The 18,411-nt window shown below is 36.6% G+C and overlaps 1 protein-coding gene across 1 annotated transcript; it reads right to left on the bottom strand.

Moving 5' to 3' along the window:
• Positions 1–85: 85 nt before the first annotated feature.
• Positions 86–17,067, bottom strand: KLF5 (KLF transcription factor 5). The gene is made up of 4 exons (XM_072410554.1): positions 16,790–17,067; positions 14,478–15,333; positions 10,797–10,856; positions 86–2,095 (listed from the first exon to the last, which is right to left on the bottom strand). The coding sequence occupies exons 1-4, from the start codon at positions 16,973–16,975 to the stop codon at positions 1,917–1,919; spliced, it is 1,281 nt and encodes a 426-aa protein (XP_072266655.1). The 5' UTR covers positions 16,976–17,067; the 3' UTR covers positions 86–1,916.
• Positions 17,068–18,411: the final 1,344 nt, after the last annotated feature.

Genomic DNA, 18,411 nt, shown 5'->3' with positions numbered 1-18,411 from the left:
AACCCAATGCATTTATGTATTTTGCCCCAAAAAAAATGTATTCACAAAAGTCCAAAGACCATGTGAAGAATGAAACAATGACATATTTAGGTACTTATAGTTTATTGTTTTTTATAAGTACAAAGGACTTTCTTTTGGAAACAGTCTTTTGTCCCTTTTTATAATAACTACAAATATAAAAATACAAGGCAAAAAAGCAACAAAAATGTGCACATCTTCATATAAACAAACGATCAAAAGTGTTGTACAAAAGTATTTACATTTGTAATATATTTACATGTTCTAAAAGTACATTTGAGAGAGTACAATAATGTTAAGTTATCAAAAAGGTAGCTAAAATACAGTAGCAATCTTACAAAAACACCAATTTTAACCACAAAATAAATAGACAATAAAATACAGCATTTTATAGAACAAGACCTTTTCTGTGTATTGTTTTTTTTTTTTTGTCTTTACTATCCCTGGTTAATTCAAGCTTTTTTGCTGCATCAAACCTTCATCAAATCTATTTTTGGTTACACCATTATGTAAGGTACTGCAATTATACAAGAGTAAATTGCATAGTAACTTTAAAAAAAATTACTGTGTCCAATAACATAGGTTGCATAAACATTTCTAAACAAACGATCACTTACATGATTCTTAACATCAGCTTTTAACATATTTAACTATATCCTGTTTGTTAGTTCTGATGATAAGGATAATCCTGTAAAAGATTACAGATCAAGTGCAAAAATGTCATGTAAAATTCACAGGAAGCATATCACTGCTAAGAAAGGAATTCAGGAGGGAGAGATGTAATTGTAAAGGTTATGATGATCATTCTGAATGCAGTTGGTTATACATAAAATATATTATATTTTGTAGGTAGTAATAAAATTGCATAGATGCGGCCAGTAGTGATATCACACCTGTAAAAGGTGTAGCGATGCCACAGAAACACAGATGAAATGATTACTATTGTGGTTCCAAGCTGTTAATATTCAAAACAGCTGAGCTTCTATCTGGGAACACCATGAACATTCAGAGAGTACAGTATTCTATGATGTATCAGATCAGGATTTGCAGTGACATGACACAGAGAAGCCTACAATGTTTCAGGCCAGCTTATCAAACTATGTAAAAATTAGCTAAATGCTTGTGTAGTGAAATACACATTGTACTTTTACATTTAAATAGAAAATGCGCTTCCAAAAAAGGTCAGTGCGTTTTTGTTTTTTTGTTTTTTTTAAGTTAATGAAATATATTTTGGTAGTTAGCTTTCAAAGGCCTCAATTAACTAAATTTAAAGCGACATTAAACATATGGAAAGCCACGTTTGAGATAAATTCAGATACTAATGAGATTAAGAATAATAAATTGTGAAACTGCAAAAAAGAACAAATACACAAATAAAGAGATGTACTTGCATGCTCAAGTATTAATGTATATTTCTGAGATGTGTGTGTGTGTATGTATGTATATATATATATATATTGGCTTGTCCTTTGCGTGCAGTCATCCATGACCTCATTTCATTTACTAAACACTGTAACAGTAAAGACAGTGCTTTGGTCAAAACATCACTAAACAACCTTAAAAACCCTTGTGTGTTGAGATGTAAATAAGCTGTACTGAGATGAAACCTGCCAACTACTGTACACTGCTAAAGAAAAGAAAACAGAACAGTTGTAGCAAACATTCTCTGACTGGTTGATCACTTTGTATTTTAAAACAAGTTATAAATAAGGAGAAAATCATATTCTATTATTATGTTTCAATTCCTCTTCCCACCCCACCCTCCTGCAAGTCCATATCACAACAGGGATAATATGCAGCAACTACCCTAATGGCGAGTTACTACAGTCTGCATAGTGTTTCAGTAATGAGGCAGTCGGGAGATGATTGCATAGAGAAGAGTCTTCCACAGGATCATTCTAGTTCTGATGTCTCTTCATGTGTAGGGCTAAGTGATCGGAGCGAGAGAAGCTTCTGTTGCAAACTCCGCACTGGAAGGGCTTAGCTCCTGTGTGTTTTCTGTAATGACGTGTCAGTTCATCTGAGCGGGCAAATCTCCAGTCGCAGCCTTCCCACGTACACTTGTATGGCTTCTCTCCTGCAAAAACACAAATATAAAAGACTCATAAATACAACAAAAAATTGTGAAGGCCTATGATACATAAAGATTAGAAAGGGATAAGGTTTACTTTCCCTACAGTGACTCATAGTCAGCCTCTGTGGGAAGTGGTCCAACAGCAGATAGAGCTGTTAGAGCAGATGCAGATCTTTACAGCTATTATAACTTATAAAATGACATTCAATGGAAAACATTTATATCTTTTAAACAGGGAAAGTTCTCTATTGCTGTTTGTGTTGAGTGAAATAAAAGTAAATAAAAGTGGCTGCCTACTATCGTAGATGAATTCTATAAAACAGGAGAAAAGCAAAGGGGTGAGATGTGGTTTAAATAAACCAATTAAACCTATCATGTCATTTTTCTATCATAGCTCATGAAGACTGTAGTCTATGATAAAAAGCACATTTGTAAGAAATGAACACATAATTTACCTAGTAAATCTTATTACAGAAGTAAGACTTATTACAGAAAACCAGTGTACCATTTTTTGAAAATGTACAAATGTTTCTAACTGTCCACTGCTTTATTCCAAATACTTTTCCACAAAACAAGAAAATCTTTATTTTTTTTATGGCAATTTTACAAAAAAGTCCATCCATCTCTACTGACATAAATGATGATATATCACATAACCCAGACATAAGTGGCCTCCTATAGATAACCCTACAAGCCTATCTGTGCAGGCATTATGTGCAGCCATATAATTTATTGAACATTCAACAGAAACATCAAAGAATTGTGTTTAAATTACATCTAATCCCTGTCATTTCTTTACCAATATACTGACTCAATAATCCTCTAAGAGTGAGAAGTTTATACGGCTCTGTCATTGATGAGACATCTCAAAGTGTCTATTTGTGTCTGCAGAAGACAGCGATAATTATAACGGTTATGACTGAAGTGTCCACACAACCCTAATTCCATCAGTCAAATGGACATAGATACTATTCTTATGGCCACCAAATGTTTTCCCATTTAGTCATTTTCTTTTTGGAATGGTGTCCCTATTTATAATATTACACATAGAGGAAATAGTCTTACCAAATAGCAAAAAAAAGGAAAAACATTTACGAATAGGATGCTAACTATACTTTTTTTCATTTATAATTGTTTAATGACCATAACTGCTTAGTAATTAGATCATTTATCAACACGGTAAAAGGCAAATATGCTAATATCTAAACTAAACATTGGGGTATATATTAAGGCACAAATATTGCTAACACCAATCACATTTTCAGGATTTTCCTTTTGCTTCTAAGTAGTCATTGCTAATGTGTATCTAACGTGTGTTTGCAATCTATCCAAGTCAATAATGATATGTCTGCTGTGCTCCCAAAACATGCTAAATAAACCTACTTAAAATATTCAAATAGTCTGGGAAGAGAATCATAAATGGAGCTCTGTGTCCTTATTCTTTATCACATGTCTGTTCTATTTGGGCAGAAAATTAGTTATAATTGTAAGCATCACAGGGCACATTAAGATGTTATGAGCTTTCCAGCAAGAAGAAGAGTCCAAAGATTGGCTAGGAACAGCACAGTTTTGTTTTAACCATGACAATATTAAGGCCAGTACTGGAGGATTCAGCTTCAATAGAAATAACTGTATCAGGATCAACAACGCTGTACACAGCCCGAGATCCCTGACCTACATACAATGCTGCATGCTTGTTACTACTAGTTTTCCTCTGCTTTACAACCTGACATGCCCTGTGGCGCTTAATCTGTTAGGTAAATCTTCATAGCACATCATTTGCATTTTCTGTTTACGTATCAGACATACTATCTGCTTTTAATCTATATCTTACTGACAATTAAGGGATAACTGGATAACTCAGTTGTATAATCCTGAGTATTTAATTACAGATAGGTGATATTTCTACTTTACACATTAATTCTGTATAATTAAGAATTATCATAAATCTGCTGCAATATTAGAAGATATAAACCCTATCTGTAAAATATAAATACAGATATATTTACACACATATATGACATTGAAGTGATTTCAACTATCCAGTGGGGGGGATTTAGAAATTGTAATAGTATAGCTGAGCAAATCTGAGAGTTTTCTATCCCCGCCTTTCTGGAGGATCTGCAAACACTGTCTGGTGGGCATGCTTACGTTAACAGATCTAAAAATCTGCATATTATATATAATTTTACAGCAACATCCTATTACTTATGTAAACCTTAAAAGAACGTTCAGTGAATGTGCCACCACCCCACCCAATTTTGCTTAGTCAAACAGAACCTAGGAACCTATTTTTCCACCATTGTGCACATTATCCTGCTGCCCGGACCCTCATTGGGTACTGCTCATTGCTACTTGCCCCCCTTTGTACTCTTTTACTGCTCCCCTGGCTGTTATATAAAAGGTTATGTAGGGCAGTAAGGGCAGGGGAGCTACACCAGCACAGAAATATTCAGAGATCCCCACAATAGGAGAGGATCTGACGTGCTAGAAGGGAGGGTCTGTACAGGCAAATTGACTTTTTCTGAAGTTTCAATTTCCTAGCAAGTTCTGAGGCACATTGCAAAAAAAAAACAGTAAATAACAAAAGAATTTAAAATATGTTTTTCTGTACTTTCATCTGCGATTGTTTAACTTTGTGACGGGTTCCCTATCGGCAAGAAATCCTGACCACACGAAAATAAACCATCCTAGAGCTAGCAATAGTCACATTCAGCTAGACTTGAATATAGGAATGTGACTAACTACTTTTAGATCTACCATGACCTAAATAAATAAAAAACCTTTACAGCAAACTAAAAATGAGCTGCTCTCAATGTGATTACTGTGGACTTGAAGCACATTTATACAATGTTCAGGGAAAATTCTGATTCTTTTCCAGAAAGGTCTAAAATACTTTTTTTCATGAAATGTCCAAAGCCCTAAATTAAAAATACTATTCTTCAAAGAGTAATGTGTTTAAACTCAGTTACTGGAACATGACGACTGAATCAAAACAGCGATTTAGCTGTGCAGCAAAGTGCAGCTACTCCTCCACTTCAGAGGAACTTCTTTGGCATTTGTTAAAATGTCAGCACTGCTCAAGTAAAACAGCATGGAGGAAACTGGTACCAAACTACAGCCAAATAGTACACTCTGGTTGTTTCTTTCCAAGCAAGAAATATCATGCCCAGTGCTTTCAGAAAAAAGACTGAGTAAAGCTTCTCTGCTATATTGGAGTGCTCCATCCACAACACTCACTGTAATATGTCTGGATCGGACTTGTCAGTGTTAAAATACCATTCTCCCACTAGGTCTGACACTATAAACATTTCTAAAAAGATCTGCTTTTACAAGTCTTTGACAATAAATCATCAGGTACAGAAGCCTTTTAAAAACAGTTTGGAGTTTACTGGCTAGCGTTGTTTCACCTAAAACTGATAACCATTATCAAGGTTACTGTGTAAACTGGTGGCCACAAAAGCAGGACTACTGTAAGGTATGTGAGCCATGGCGCACCTTCACCTGCATTCTAGCACCTGGGGACTGATACACACACACATATATATATATATATATATATATATATATATATATATACGCACAGCATGACTGGCCAAAAAAACACAAAATATACACACAGACACACACAAACACACTGCCCTAGGGCTATAGACTCATTCAGTCTATCTGGTTGAAGTTTGTTTTTTCAACTTCTGTTTACATGATTTTCTTACTAAATGTCCTAATTGGCTCTAATATGTGTATATAGACACACACACACACACACATTCATACACAAGTATAAAGCATTTTAATCTGGAAGCTTTATCCCACACATAGCTGTATCTGAAGGAGCTCATGTAAGAGTAAATCTGCTTAGTAAATCACCCTTTCAGCCAATAATATCAGTCCTAGTAAGAATATATATTATCATAGCTACACCAAGGACATGATAGGTTTTCATCACCTAAGACGATGATAGACCAACATAGTCTAGTGCTAAAATCTAGCATATGTATAGTTAAAATGTAAGATCATTAATGAATCCCCCATGCCCCAGAGCTCACAACCTCTGTTGGTAGCTGCAGTTAGGCTTCACCACATTTGCCTTGCAGAGTGATAATTCACTTTGCTAAGTGAGCAGGCTATGTTCTTTTTAGTAAATCAAACTTTATGACAAGTTGCTCATCTGGTAAGATTGCTTCAAATTTTACCTATACCTACAGGTGCAGCCTTTACGTGACTGCAGTCAGGACTAAATAAGTTAGACTATTAATTAATGACACTATGGCACATTGCCATGATTTAGTTATACTCTTCTTCATTGCTGTACTTAGCGTTATAGCTTGGTAAAGTGCAGTAACAAGATCCAACAATCTCCTGCTGCCCACAGAAACAGCAAGTTATCATTCAAGTCATAAGTGGAACTTGTCACTGTTAGGTGATCAGCAAGTGTTTAGTGGAGTAGAGAGTAGACCTTTAGTCACCACATGAGATCAGCTAGGTTTAAAATGCCCATTGCATCTATGAATAATTATTGTGGACTGTCTGTATGTCAATAACAACAGCGGCCCAAGCCTGGGGATGTTTGAATATTTGGGAGGAATGAAGAGTTCCCCTAGTGTTAAATTTGGTCGTGGGGTGTATAATGCAGGATACTGTTAACAAAACCCATTGCTGCTATTATATCAGAATGTAACACTGGTAAATCAGCTACAAGCGTATTAATAAAAGATACAGAGCAGGTAACTTGATGAAGTCCAGGTATCTCTTGTTCTTGACACATACAAACAATAGGGATAATGTTTCTTTTAACCTTCAGTTACAACAGCATTCACACTTCAAATAAAACACAACAAGAATAAAAACTGTGGAAAAGTACCAATCTTTTCTCCAAGAACACAACAGTCACAAAAAATCATGTGTATATTGGTAATTATGAGCACAGGTCACTAGGACAGAAATTGCAGATAATATATGAAGAACTGACTAAAACACTCTTACCCCATTTAAATAAATGTAATGGTTGCCAACATACTAAAGCAATGTACTGCTGAAATCAAGTCAGAATAAGGGTGGGCTGACATCCAGCAGATTTCCAGCTGTTTATTGCATCACATGTTAAATAAAGTCCTCTCCTGTCACCAAAAGCCCCATAGATTGTTTTTGAAATAAAATTATTTTTCTGCAATGTGGACAGAAAAGAGGGTCAGACCTCAAGTCATATCATATATGTTAGTTGTAAGGGTGGGGATTTTTGTATGGAAATTAAAAAACACTCATTTTAAAAATCATATACACATGATGGACAACAGACCATCCCCAGAACAAATTAGAATGGATTATTAGTCCCACAAATCATCCTGCATTGTCTTTTAACAAACCAGGCTGATTTTTTTTAAAATGTTGGGGAATTTTTAATTTTCAATTAAATTTATTATGTGTACATACATCAGCTTTGTAAGATGCCCTGCTTGATGACAATGTAATGGAAAAAAAGGTCACATTCTCATACTATAAAAACTGTAATAAAATAGACAAGGACCAGTCTAAATCATACATGTCTTACTTTGATTCCTGCTCTGGTTTCAGATGGGCTTGCTTCCATTGGGAGGTAATTTATTTTATTTAGAGGAACTGCCTCTCTCTGATGAGGTTCTGTAATTATGTCTTTTTAAGCTGCTATGTTGTAAAGCTATTTTGCAATGAACAAAATGTTCCCAAGAAGTTAGGTTCTGCCAAGAAACTGGCCAGCTTAGTTCTTAGTGAAATCCTGAAGACTGCATGGAACTAGGATTCTCCCAGCTAAAGAGAGCATTAGAGCTTGTCTGTGTTTGTTCTGAAACAAAATCTATTAGGAGCTATTCAAACTGATTGAAAGGACCAACAAGGTTGAATAAATAATAAAAGACGAAGGGGTTTTTTTATACAAAAGAAATTCTGAAAGTGTTTTGACTCCTTACGCCAGACAAACTTTGCTTCAGGCCTTTTATTTTATTTAAAATGACAGATTGTAAAGGGAGGTTATCATTCACAGGTGATTTAAAGGCATTGTCATGAAACGAAGATTAGGTAGAAAATGCAGTTTGAATAGTCAGCGATTACTTTAGAACAAGTTTGGCCAGATAAACAGGACTGGTGAATACCCCAAGGCCATTTAAGACCTATTAAACAAAGCCTTGTTAAATTACATTGCATGGTACTATCTTATTAATATAGGATTTGCTTTGAAGGCAACTTAGTTTAATAATAGTCTTTTAAAGATTAAAAGGCAAAAAAAAAAGTTTCAAATTGTACTGAAAAATAAAAGCAAATATGAAAAAAGCTACATAGGAAGATATATTAAAAGAAGATTTTTGCAAAATGATTGTCACCCAAACTGAAAAAATAAACATGGAGTCAAACGCGCTAAGCTAACACTTGATTAATGAAACCTAAACTTGTAAAGGTTAATTAGTGAAGACATTAGGATGTGTACAATGCCCATGAATAATTAAACCCTAGGCGAGCATATCACTTACTTTATTTTTGCAGCTTAGATCAGTGTCTAAAAAATTGTCCAAGCTCAAGTGATTACAGGAACTAGTGTTAGTTTCAGGTTTATATGCACAATTAATTATTAAATATATGATTTTAAAAAAATAATAAATATTGGTAGGCATGATGCTTCCTTAAATAGAGCAGACTGAAAGATCCTTTTAGACAGTAACTTGTCTGTGTAGTGCTGAAGAGACATTCAGAAGAATAGTTTTTAGCTAATCCCATAAATTAGCCATGATCTCCGCTGAGCCAAGGTTAGTAGATAAAGGAATGACTCAATAACTGTGTGGGACACTGTATAGCAATATGTTTAAGCTGGGATTATGAAAACACATATTGCTTAGAACAGTTTTGTTTAGCATGGTAACAGTCTGCTAAACAGACCTTTGTTCTAGTTCTTTTATTTTTTTACAGTGGCTGTTAGAGATAACTGCTTCAATTATCAAAGCTGGAACTTCCATAGCAACCTCCAGCTTTCAGATACCCTTTTTACACACACACATACAATGCCATTTAAATGAATTGCCTAAAACAAGAATGTGTGCTCATGGCAATAATAAAAGTTGGTTTGTCCTGAATAGGTGCTGGCTTTTACGGAACCTTATATCTGTGGTCTACAAAAATATCTCAAAACAGTAAAAATTCTGCAAAGATGGCACAAATGTCATCCAAAAATCACATTTTGTGGTATTATCCTATATCTACATGCATAATACAAGATATAAAATTGATATCTAATCTTTTAGAATCGTAGTATGGTGGAAGTGATACCATCAACTAGCCAAATAAAGGGATTTCAATGTAACAATAAAACTGATTTGGTGCATGTGTTGTATTACCAGGAAGATTACTCATGCTAACAACAACTGCTGATTACTAAGAGAATATAGCAACAGTTATGACAAGTCCTCTTACCTGCCTGAACAACCATACCAGGTGTAAAAACTTTGACTGGCCACTAAAAGTTTCCCCCCTGGTAAACTGTTGCCCTTTCTCTTTTTACAGCACTAAATGTGAATTGTCACCCAATATGCCAACTACCCTCTGATTGTGGGCAGTTGTCCAAAAACCACTCCATGATTTAGAAACACTGATTTATAGGGGGTCACCCGGCCAAGTGATAACATTGATCATAGGTCATGGCAGGTAGTCAGGGGACTGTGGGCACCTTAACTTCATTTATTTTTCCAATGTGCCAAATAAAAAAAATTGCTGAATTATAAATGGATTTATTTGCCTTATTGCCTTTTAATATTTACACTTTTTGTCAGGTAGGACTCTGTATTTCCCTATTTAGGTCACATTGGAAAACTAGAGTACAACCCCAACAAAACTAAAAGTAACAGTCAGCAATGTGAAGAAGGCAACTGTACATCATGCTCTAGTACTAAATCCCTCCATTAACGCATACATTGGAGAGGCCATTCAAACGTGTAAAGGTAGCCAAACATACAAGAAAGTGTAGATTTTGCTTTGATGTTCTGTTGTATAGAAATTTCCATTATAGGTTTTCAAGGCTGCAACTGCCTAAAGCGGTGGCTGGAAATGCTGGATAATACCTAACACATACTCAGCCTGTTTCAAATATTAATCTTTGATTGCAAAGGTGGTTACTACATTCTTTTAAAATTATCTTCTTAGAGAAAACACTTAGGACAGCTATGACTAAAACCAGTACAAAAAGACGATATAATGAGTCCTATAACTATCTCTATTTTTATAAATGCATGGTTGATTTGTTGCTCTTCTTCTTCAGAAATATACCAACATGCACAGAGATCACATTGTTCTCTTTCTATGCAACTTGGTGCTCAAAGACCACATGACCCCGTCTTCTGGCATCTAAAATAGCCTTTTCTATCACTGGTGTACATACTCAGATACTGAAAATATACATACATTTATCACTTTAAAAACATATAGGGTACAATTGTAAAATTACTTCTTCTTTCAAGGCTCTTTGCAGCTTAGCTGTCATGACTGCCATGTCTTTTTGGGCTCTCCCATGATGTTATATATATAGCTCTTATCTGTTGCACTGAATAATTTGTCTGACTAAATTAGCCCTAAATGAATGGCTTCAAATGGGAAAAAAGATGACTGAATACACAAACTTCAATAAGGAAAGGTTTCTATGAATAATATTTACTCAGCCATTAAAATGAATAGTAAATGCACATACCAGTATGTGTTCTCAGGTGAGCTTTCAAATGGGATGACTTTGTATACACCTTTGTGCAGCCTGGAATAAGAAAACAAAAGAAGTGCATGTTGAATACAATAAAAACCGGTAATTTCTTTTCTAAAGTCAAACAGAGAGAAAAAAAAAAGTCAATAGATTTCTAAAATACAGAACAGACCTCACTGGTTGCCAGTAAACAGGAATAACAAACTGCACAGACTATGGAAATGTATCACACGTTCAGGACGACATTCCTGCACTGCCCCGAATAGAAGGACCAACTCTGTCTTCAATAATATTACAACAGATGTAGTTTGTCAGAATGTGTGTGTATATTTCTTCTTATTATGCCGACTTATCTATCAGAGTTATTCCTAGGCACACATATTCATCTGCATTCTTGCATTCTAAAAATACCTGGGAAGATTCCAGTACAGCACAGTTTATCGTTACTTGGCCAGTGCCAAAAGGAAAGTCGGGATCGTTACATTGAAATTGACTGCATTCTTTCCAGAGTTTATTAAATTCATTGTTAGTTTTCTGATTTACAGGACTATGTTAGCAAACTTTTTTTTAGCTTGGTGGAATGAAGCCAAGAAAACCAGCAACATTTATTAATTACCATTTACATAACAAATAAAAAAGTCAATTAAACTGATATGCCACTGGTTGCAAATAAGTGTACAATATGTGGATGTAATGTACAAATAAATAGCATTAGTTGGTCAAATTTTGGTTTTGTTGTTGTTCAACCCAGAATTATTTTTAAACTGGGTGGGAAGAAATGGTAAGTGGGTGGCAGCCCCTGTATTGTGACCCAACTCTTCAGTGACCATCCAAAAACAGCCAAATGGTTACTAAGAGTGTCGGGTGGTGAGCCTGGCTAAAAGGGACTGGGGAGATATTCGTTGATACAAGTAGTGGAAATGATAATAACATCATGAATAGGTACTGTTTTTTCTCTGTAGCCATAATAGGGTGATTGTATAAAGATTCCCAAAAGCTTGATTTTAGTGCCCAAAGGCTGTTTATTGTGGTCATATTTGAAAAGTATTATGGGTACCAAAATAGTTGAGAATAATGATGACCAGTTTTCCTATGCACAGGAGAAGCTTAGTTCCCCAAAGCTTCATTAAAATGTTGTGAGTTTGTCTTCCCCCAACCGCTAAAAAAGCTATTAGTGTGAATGGTCAATGCAGGGAGAGGGTGGCGGTAACCTGTAGTAAAAAACCCGCAACATGGAGAATTCTGCAAGCTAACAGCACGTCCAGGTGGTTAACTGCATTCATTATAATACAGGGTGGAACAAGGGGTGTGTGCAACGGTGACGGACAAGCCAGCTGACAAACGCCTGGAGAACTGCAAAACAACGGCTATCTATTTCCAGGAGTTTGTCCCACCTGCAAATGTGTATATTTATTATTCTGATCTCCTGAGTTATAAATTTCCTATAGCGAGGCTCTTTGCCGTGTTGGTTCATGAATAACATTTCTTCTTACATTAGAAAGGTGATCAATCATTAATGCCAGTAATGTTACATTAAAAATTAAAATGGAAAACAACTTGATTTTCATTTCAATAAAATATGGCACAACTATACAGCTATACCAGTTTTACTGTTGCTCCTAAACTATGTCAATGAACTTAAAAAAATTGATTTATTAGATACTTATATGGCCCCATATAGATTTTCATGATATGAAACATACTTATGCAGTTTATACAAGAGTACAAATGTATCTGGTGCAATTTGGTGACAATCTGACCCTCTATAGAAAGTTCCTCACAAACACTGACTTGAAATGTTTCTTGGTGCCTTATTTACAAAATTCTCCATTTCTTGTGGTGTGGAAACATCACCTAAATAGTTTTGTTAGTTTTTAACGCTTACGCAGGCTATGGGGGTTCCACAACTAACCATCCATTAGATACATGAACACTCACCATCACGTTATCGGGATCACATAACCCACTCTTTAACTTTATTGTCGATCCTCATCCAGTGGGAATCAATGTTTATATAATGACAAATGTAAAGCCATTTCAAAGCAATACATTGTTAAAGAAATGCTCCCTTACAGTCATCTGCATCAACAACCCCTTTGTGTAAGCAGATACATTACAGCTACTTTGGCCTACACCAGCTTAAGGTCCGGTGATGACAAACACGGTTGGGGCAATGACACACCCAAGGCTTGTCCAGCAGAAGGAGAATTTGTATACACACAGTTCTTATTATAATAAATATTACTTCAATGTTACACAGTTTTTTACAATTCAATACTTCTGAAGCAAACGAAAAAGTATATATAAACTCAATAACTCTCTAACTAATCTTAACACGGTATTGCAATTTAAAAAGTCATTTTTATTATTTTTAAATATGTTCATTGTTCATTAACGTTACACCAGGTGAACCTGTCAGAAAGGTCCTTGTTCAGACATTTCATGTTGTAGGATGACAACATACCTTTATGAACTATAGGTGGTCTTTTTAAGCATGGTCCACAGATGTCACTGTGGCTATGGGTTATTGTACACATACTTGGTTATTAAAGTAATGATGGTGTATTGTTATTCTTGTTTTTGTATACTTTTCTCTTGCCCCTGACTGTGGCCTTCATTTGGGCCACACCTAAAGCTCTAGTTTTATGAGGGGATTATCTGAATTGAAGAAGATTGACAAGAAGACTATGGCAGGAAATACAGGGATTACTGGGCAGACATGGGAACATGGGAAGTTTTGACAGCATTTTGTTTTTTGTGTTTCCTTCCCAATAATCAATGTTCTGGCCCCACTTGGAAGCCAAGTAACACTTGGAAGCCAAGTAACAATTGAGATCTAGAAGCTGGGTGACACTATTAAAACATGGTAGATACTGTTACATTCTGTATCCTGACATAGCATGTCAGGATTTAGAGGGGTCTGGGGAAGATTTCACCTACAGTTAAAGTAGATGTGAAGCATGGTGTATTTAACAAAACTCTGCAATAAAAGTTCTAAAATAACATTTTCACCCTACTTTCATTCTTTGTTGCATCTCAAACCATCTATAGTCTCTTTGCAACCACTTCTACTATGGCTGAATGTAATTTCTTTGGGTAGGTCTACTGATGGTATCAAATCAGTGAACCATGCCAGAATTGGCAGGGCCACTTGTAGCCTCCATAAGAAAGACATATTTTGGTAACAGTGCAGGAACACAATCTAGAGAAAGAAAATCAGAAAGTTGCCATATTGCAGGAGGAACCTGCACATAGACCTTTCTGGAAAGGTCACCAGGCATTATGTAATGCAAACTGCAGATTGACAATTATTAAAAATTGCATTTGAATGATAATAATGCGTTAAAGATTTTACACGATTTAAGTGACTGGGTTTGGATACACTTTAAGCTAAGTCAACTACATGAAGATGTTGAAGGCCAGCTTTGACACCATCTCAATCAACCTAAACCAATTAATGGATCCCATAGTATATTACAACATCACAGGGTGTGGCCTGAATTCCCTTTTAACAACTTTCTCTTATTTTTTTAAAAGGAAGAGGAACATCAGAGCATGGTGTAAGGCAAAGAACAATGATGAAGGGCAAAATTTCAACCACAATGCAGTAAAGTACAACAAAAAAACAATCTTATTATTAACTGAATACATTTTAAACTCCCAACTCTGTCTTACCAGGATAATCACAATAGTGGATTCGTCTTTTCTCCAAGTCTGGATTGTTTCTGCGGTTGTAACGAACAGGTTGAATGTTAGTTGGTGTCATTTGCACTGGAGTAGTTAAGCTTGGGTTGTGAATGGCCATCTTAGAAGCAATGGTGGCTGCATATGAAGGTGGTGGGTTTAAGCTGTGAAGAAGTTCTGCTTGCCGATCTGGACTTCCAGGTTCTGAGCTTGGAGGTGAGGGGGGGAAGTAGGTCCCTTCTTGCTGTTGCATGAACTGCCCATGCATATTATATGAACACTGGTGAATGCCCTGAAATTGCTTCATTGTACTCTGATTTACAGGAGTGGGAAGTGTGTTGAATCCAGTTAATTCTGTAGACAATGAAGCATTGCCAATATTGTCCATGACTGGTGTCTGGTTTGTGGAGCTCAGGTCCATATCTGACGAACTTAATAACTGGTACAGCTGTCCATGCTGGTGGTTGACGGGAATCTGGATTTCAGGCGAAGGCATCTCTTGTTTGATGTAAATGTTATTTAAATCTGTGTTCTGGTGGTTACTAAAGATGCTGGTGAATTCTGGAAGAGGCTGTGTGGCCGTGGCATCGCTCTGCTGGCTGAAAACTGTAACAGGTTCCGTCTTAATGTGGGTGACTGTGGGCCTCTGAGCCTTGTACAAGTTTGTTCTGAGATGAGTGATGTCTGGGAGGAAGACGTTCATGTTGATACTGTAAGGCATTCCATCGCTGTCACTGAAGAACTGATCAATACCCGATGCACTGTCTCTCCTGTATTTCTTTTGATCTGGTACCATGCAAACTGGAGCCGGATGAGGTGTAAGATACTTATCCATTTCACATCTAGTCTGTACATCAAAGAAGAAGAATATCAATTATTAACAAGTTCTGTCAATTATAACAACATGGTGTGTGCCAATTAAATTATGCTAATAATAACCCAAGTATTCCTCATCCACAGTTCCAAAGTCACATATCAAAACAATTTGAAAATATAAAATAGATGTAAGTGACAAGCTGTCTAGATCAACACAACTTGGTTTAGAGGAGACACCTAGATAAACTGTAATAATATTAATTATTTATACACATTTAGCCTCATATCACTCCAGACTGATGGTAAATACAGTGCAAAGCCATGCATGCTTAGGGGTCCAATTTGGCCTGCTTGGGTTTGAATTGACAATTATTAATGGTGTAATATGAACAAGCAATTTTTGCTTATTTAGTACTCGTGTAATCCGTACCCAGATACATATCAAGCTGATCTTACATCTAGAAGTGGTGCATTGTAGGCCGTGGGTGGCTGCAGGCTGATATTACCAGTACAGTCATCAGCAAAACATTTATCATGTACTCTTCAATGGACAAATGCTACATTCCCCCCTGTACTGTAAAATCTGCAGTCATTCCTAATCCCTTCAGCATTCTCCAAAATGAATCAGCTGACAAATGGAAAACAAGTGTAATAATTCACTGGAAATCAGCTACAGCAAACAGAGGGAACAATTCTCTTCCCAAAAAACATTATAACACTTGGCGCTCGTAGAGAAAGCTCCGAAACCGCTCAACTGAAGCAAGTTTTACAGCTTGTTGTGGTGCCAGAGCCTGCAGCTCTCACATTAACAGGAAAAGACTTGTACTTCTCATGGTCAACATCCCTATACAAATCCCAGATCACACAACTAGAACATATCAGGGAGAGAAGGAGAAAAAAAGAGGTGGACAGGGAAATAGCTAGAACATGTTCAATACTACAGAAGTGACTAGGAAAAAGAGAGAAACGTGAGGAAAAGAAATAAGCAGAAAGCAAGCGGAAGAAGGAGATATTAGAGAGAGAAAGTGAAAGAGTGGAGGGAAGTGAAAATATATGTATAAAAGTTTTATTATAAAGTTACTGCATGCATAACAATACCCTATATATAAAGGTTAATATATGAGTTTTGATTGTTGCCCCTCCTGATGTCCCCATAGTTAATCAGCTGTCACCCTTCTATATAAAGCCATGTGATCCCCCATACACACACAGGCACTCGGTATAGTGCTGGAAGAGCTCGGTTTGCGGTGAGTTCTTGCTGATTTTAGCTCGGCCAGCTGTTGCTCTGTGGATCCCCCCGGGTGTGATGGCCAGCAGTGTGTGGGGTGATGAGCTGCCAGTCCCTGCACCCCTCTATAGGCAGCGCTGTGCCCATTACCTGTACGGTGCACCTGCCAGGCTCAGCACTGATCGGTAGTGCTGGGCACATCGCCTTCTGCCATCATCATACAATCCCCAGGTACTACCAATGCCCCCCCGTGCCTTACCTGTGCCATGTCATCAGGCAACAACCTGGAGCTTTTCATGTCCTCGCCATACACAGACCCCCCGCCATTGGGGTCCCCTCTTGTAGGCGGCTGCCCCCCACTACCAACAACAGGTTTCAGCTGCGTGAAGACAGGTTCGTCCAGTCGCCCCAGCCTGGTACTCATGGTCAGCACCGTAGTGGCCATAGCCTGTGTTCGCTAGTCCAGCAGAGGAGGGGGAAGAAGACGCAGCACAGGTCGGTGCGCAGTGTAGCCGTGTAGTGATAGCAGGTCAGTGATGTACCTGTACGGGGTGTGAGGGACGATTTATTCCGGGGCCGGACATGGGGGCGGGCCACAGGGCCGCTTCAGCCAATCCAAAAAGAGGGGCGGAGCCCATGTGTGGGTGTAAGGTGGATGGGGGAGGGCGAAGGGCGGCAATACACCCGGGATAACAGGAGGGGGCCCGGACTGGTAAAACGGAGATGTCCAGAGACTGAGAACTATATAGCATCGTATATGTGTCATGGAGAACACAGGGAGTACAGCACACAGCTGCATGAGGGAGCTCAGGACATCATGCTACATGTACATACAGAGCACATATACATACAGGGATATACATAGCACATATACATATAGAGAATATACATACAGAGAATATACATGGCACATATACATACAGGGAATATACTTATAGGGAATATACATAGCACATATACATTTTGGGAATTTACATAGCACATATACATATAAGGAATATACATACAGGTAATATACATACAGGGAGTATACGTATAGGGAATATACATTTCAGGAATATACATAGCACATATACATATAGGAAATATACAGAACACATATACATATAGGGAATATACATTTCGGGCATATAGATAGGACATATACATATAGGAAATGTACAGAACACATACATATAGAGAATATACATAGCACATATAAGGAAATATACAGAACACGTATATATATATATATATATATATATATATAGGGAATATACATAGCACATATACATAAAGGGAATATACATAAACACATATACATATAGGGAATCTACATACAGGGAATATACATATAGAGAATATACATACGGGGAATATACATATAGGGAAAATACAGAACACATATACATATAGAGAATATACATAGCACATATAGGGAAAATACAGAACACATATACATATAGGGAATATACATACAGGGAATATACATATAGAGAATATACATAGCACATATATATATACAGGGAATATACATACAGGGAATATACATATAGGGAATATACATAGCACATATATATACAGGGAATATACATAACAAATATACATATAGGGAATATACATACAGGAAATATACATAGTACATATAGATATAGGGAATATACATACAGGGAATATACATAGCACATATGGATATAGGGAATATACATATAGGGAATATACATACAGGGAATATACATAGCACCACATATACATATAGGTAATATACATACAGGGAACATACATATAGGGAATATACATACAGGGATTATAGATTTAGGGAATATACATATAGGGAATATACATACAGGGATTATAGATAATGATAGATATAGGGAATATACATATAGAGAAGATACATAC

This window comes from Pyxicephalus adspersus, chromosome 1 (assembly GCF_032062135.1).
Source record: "Pyxicephalus adspersus chromosome 1, UCB_Pads_2.0, whole genome shotgun sequence".
Lineage (NCBI taxonomy): Eukaryota > Metazoa > Chordata > Amphibia > Anura > Pyxicephalidae > Pyxicephalus > Pyxicephalus adspersus.
This window is presented reverse-complemented; position numbering and strand designations above follow the sequence as displayed.

Coding starts and splice junctions, on each gene's coding strand:
- KLF5 (XM_072410554.1), bottom strand. CDS start 16,975: ATGGCCACTACGGTGCTGACCATGAGTACCAGGCTGGGGCGACTGGAC. Junction 15,334..16,789: donor TGCCTGATGACATGGCACAG/GTAAGGCACGGG, acceptor TTTGATGTACAG/ACTAGATGTGAAATGGATAA. Junction 10,857..14,477: donor CCACTATTGTGATTATCCTG/GTAAGACAGAGT, acceptor TTCTTATTCCAG/GCTGCACAAAGGTGTATACA.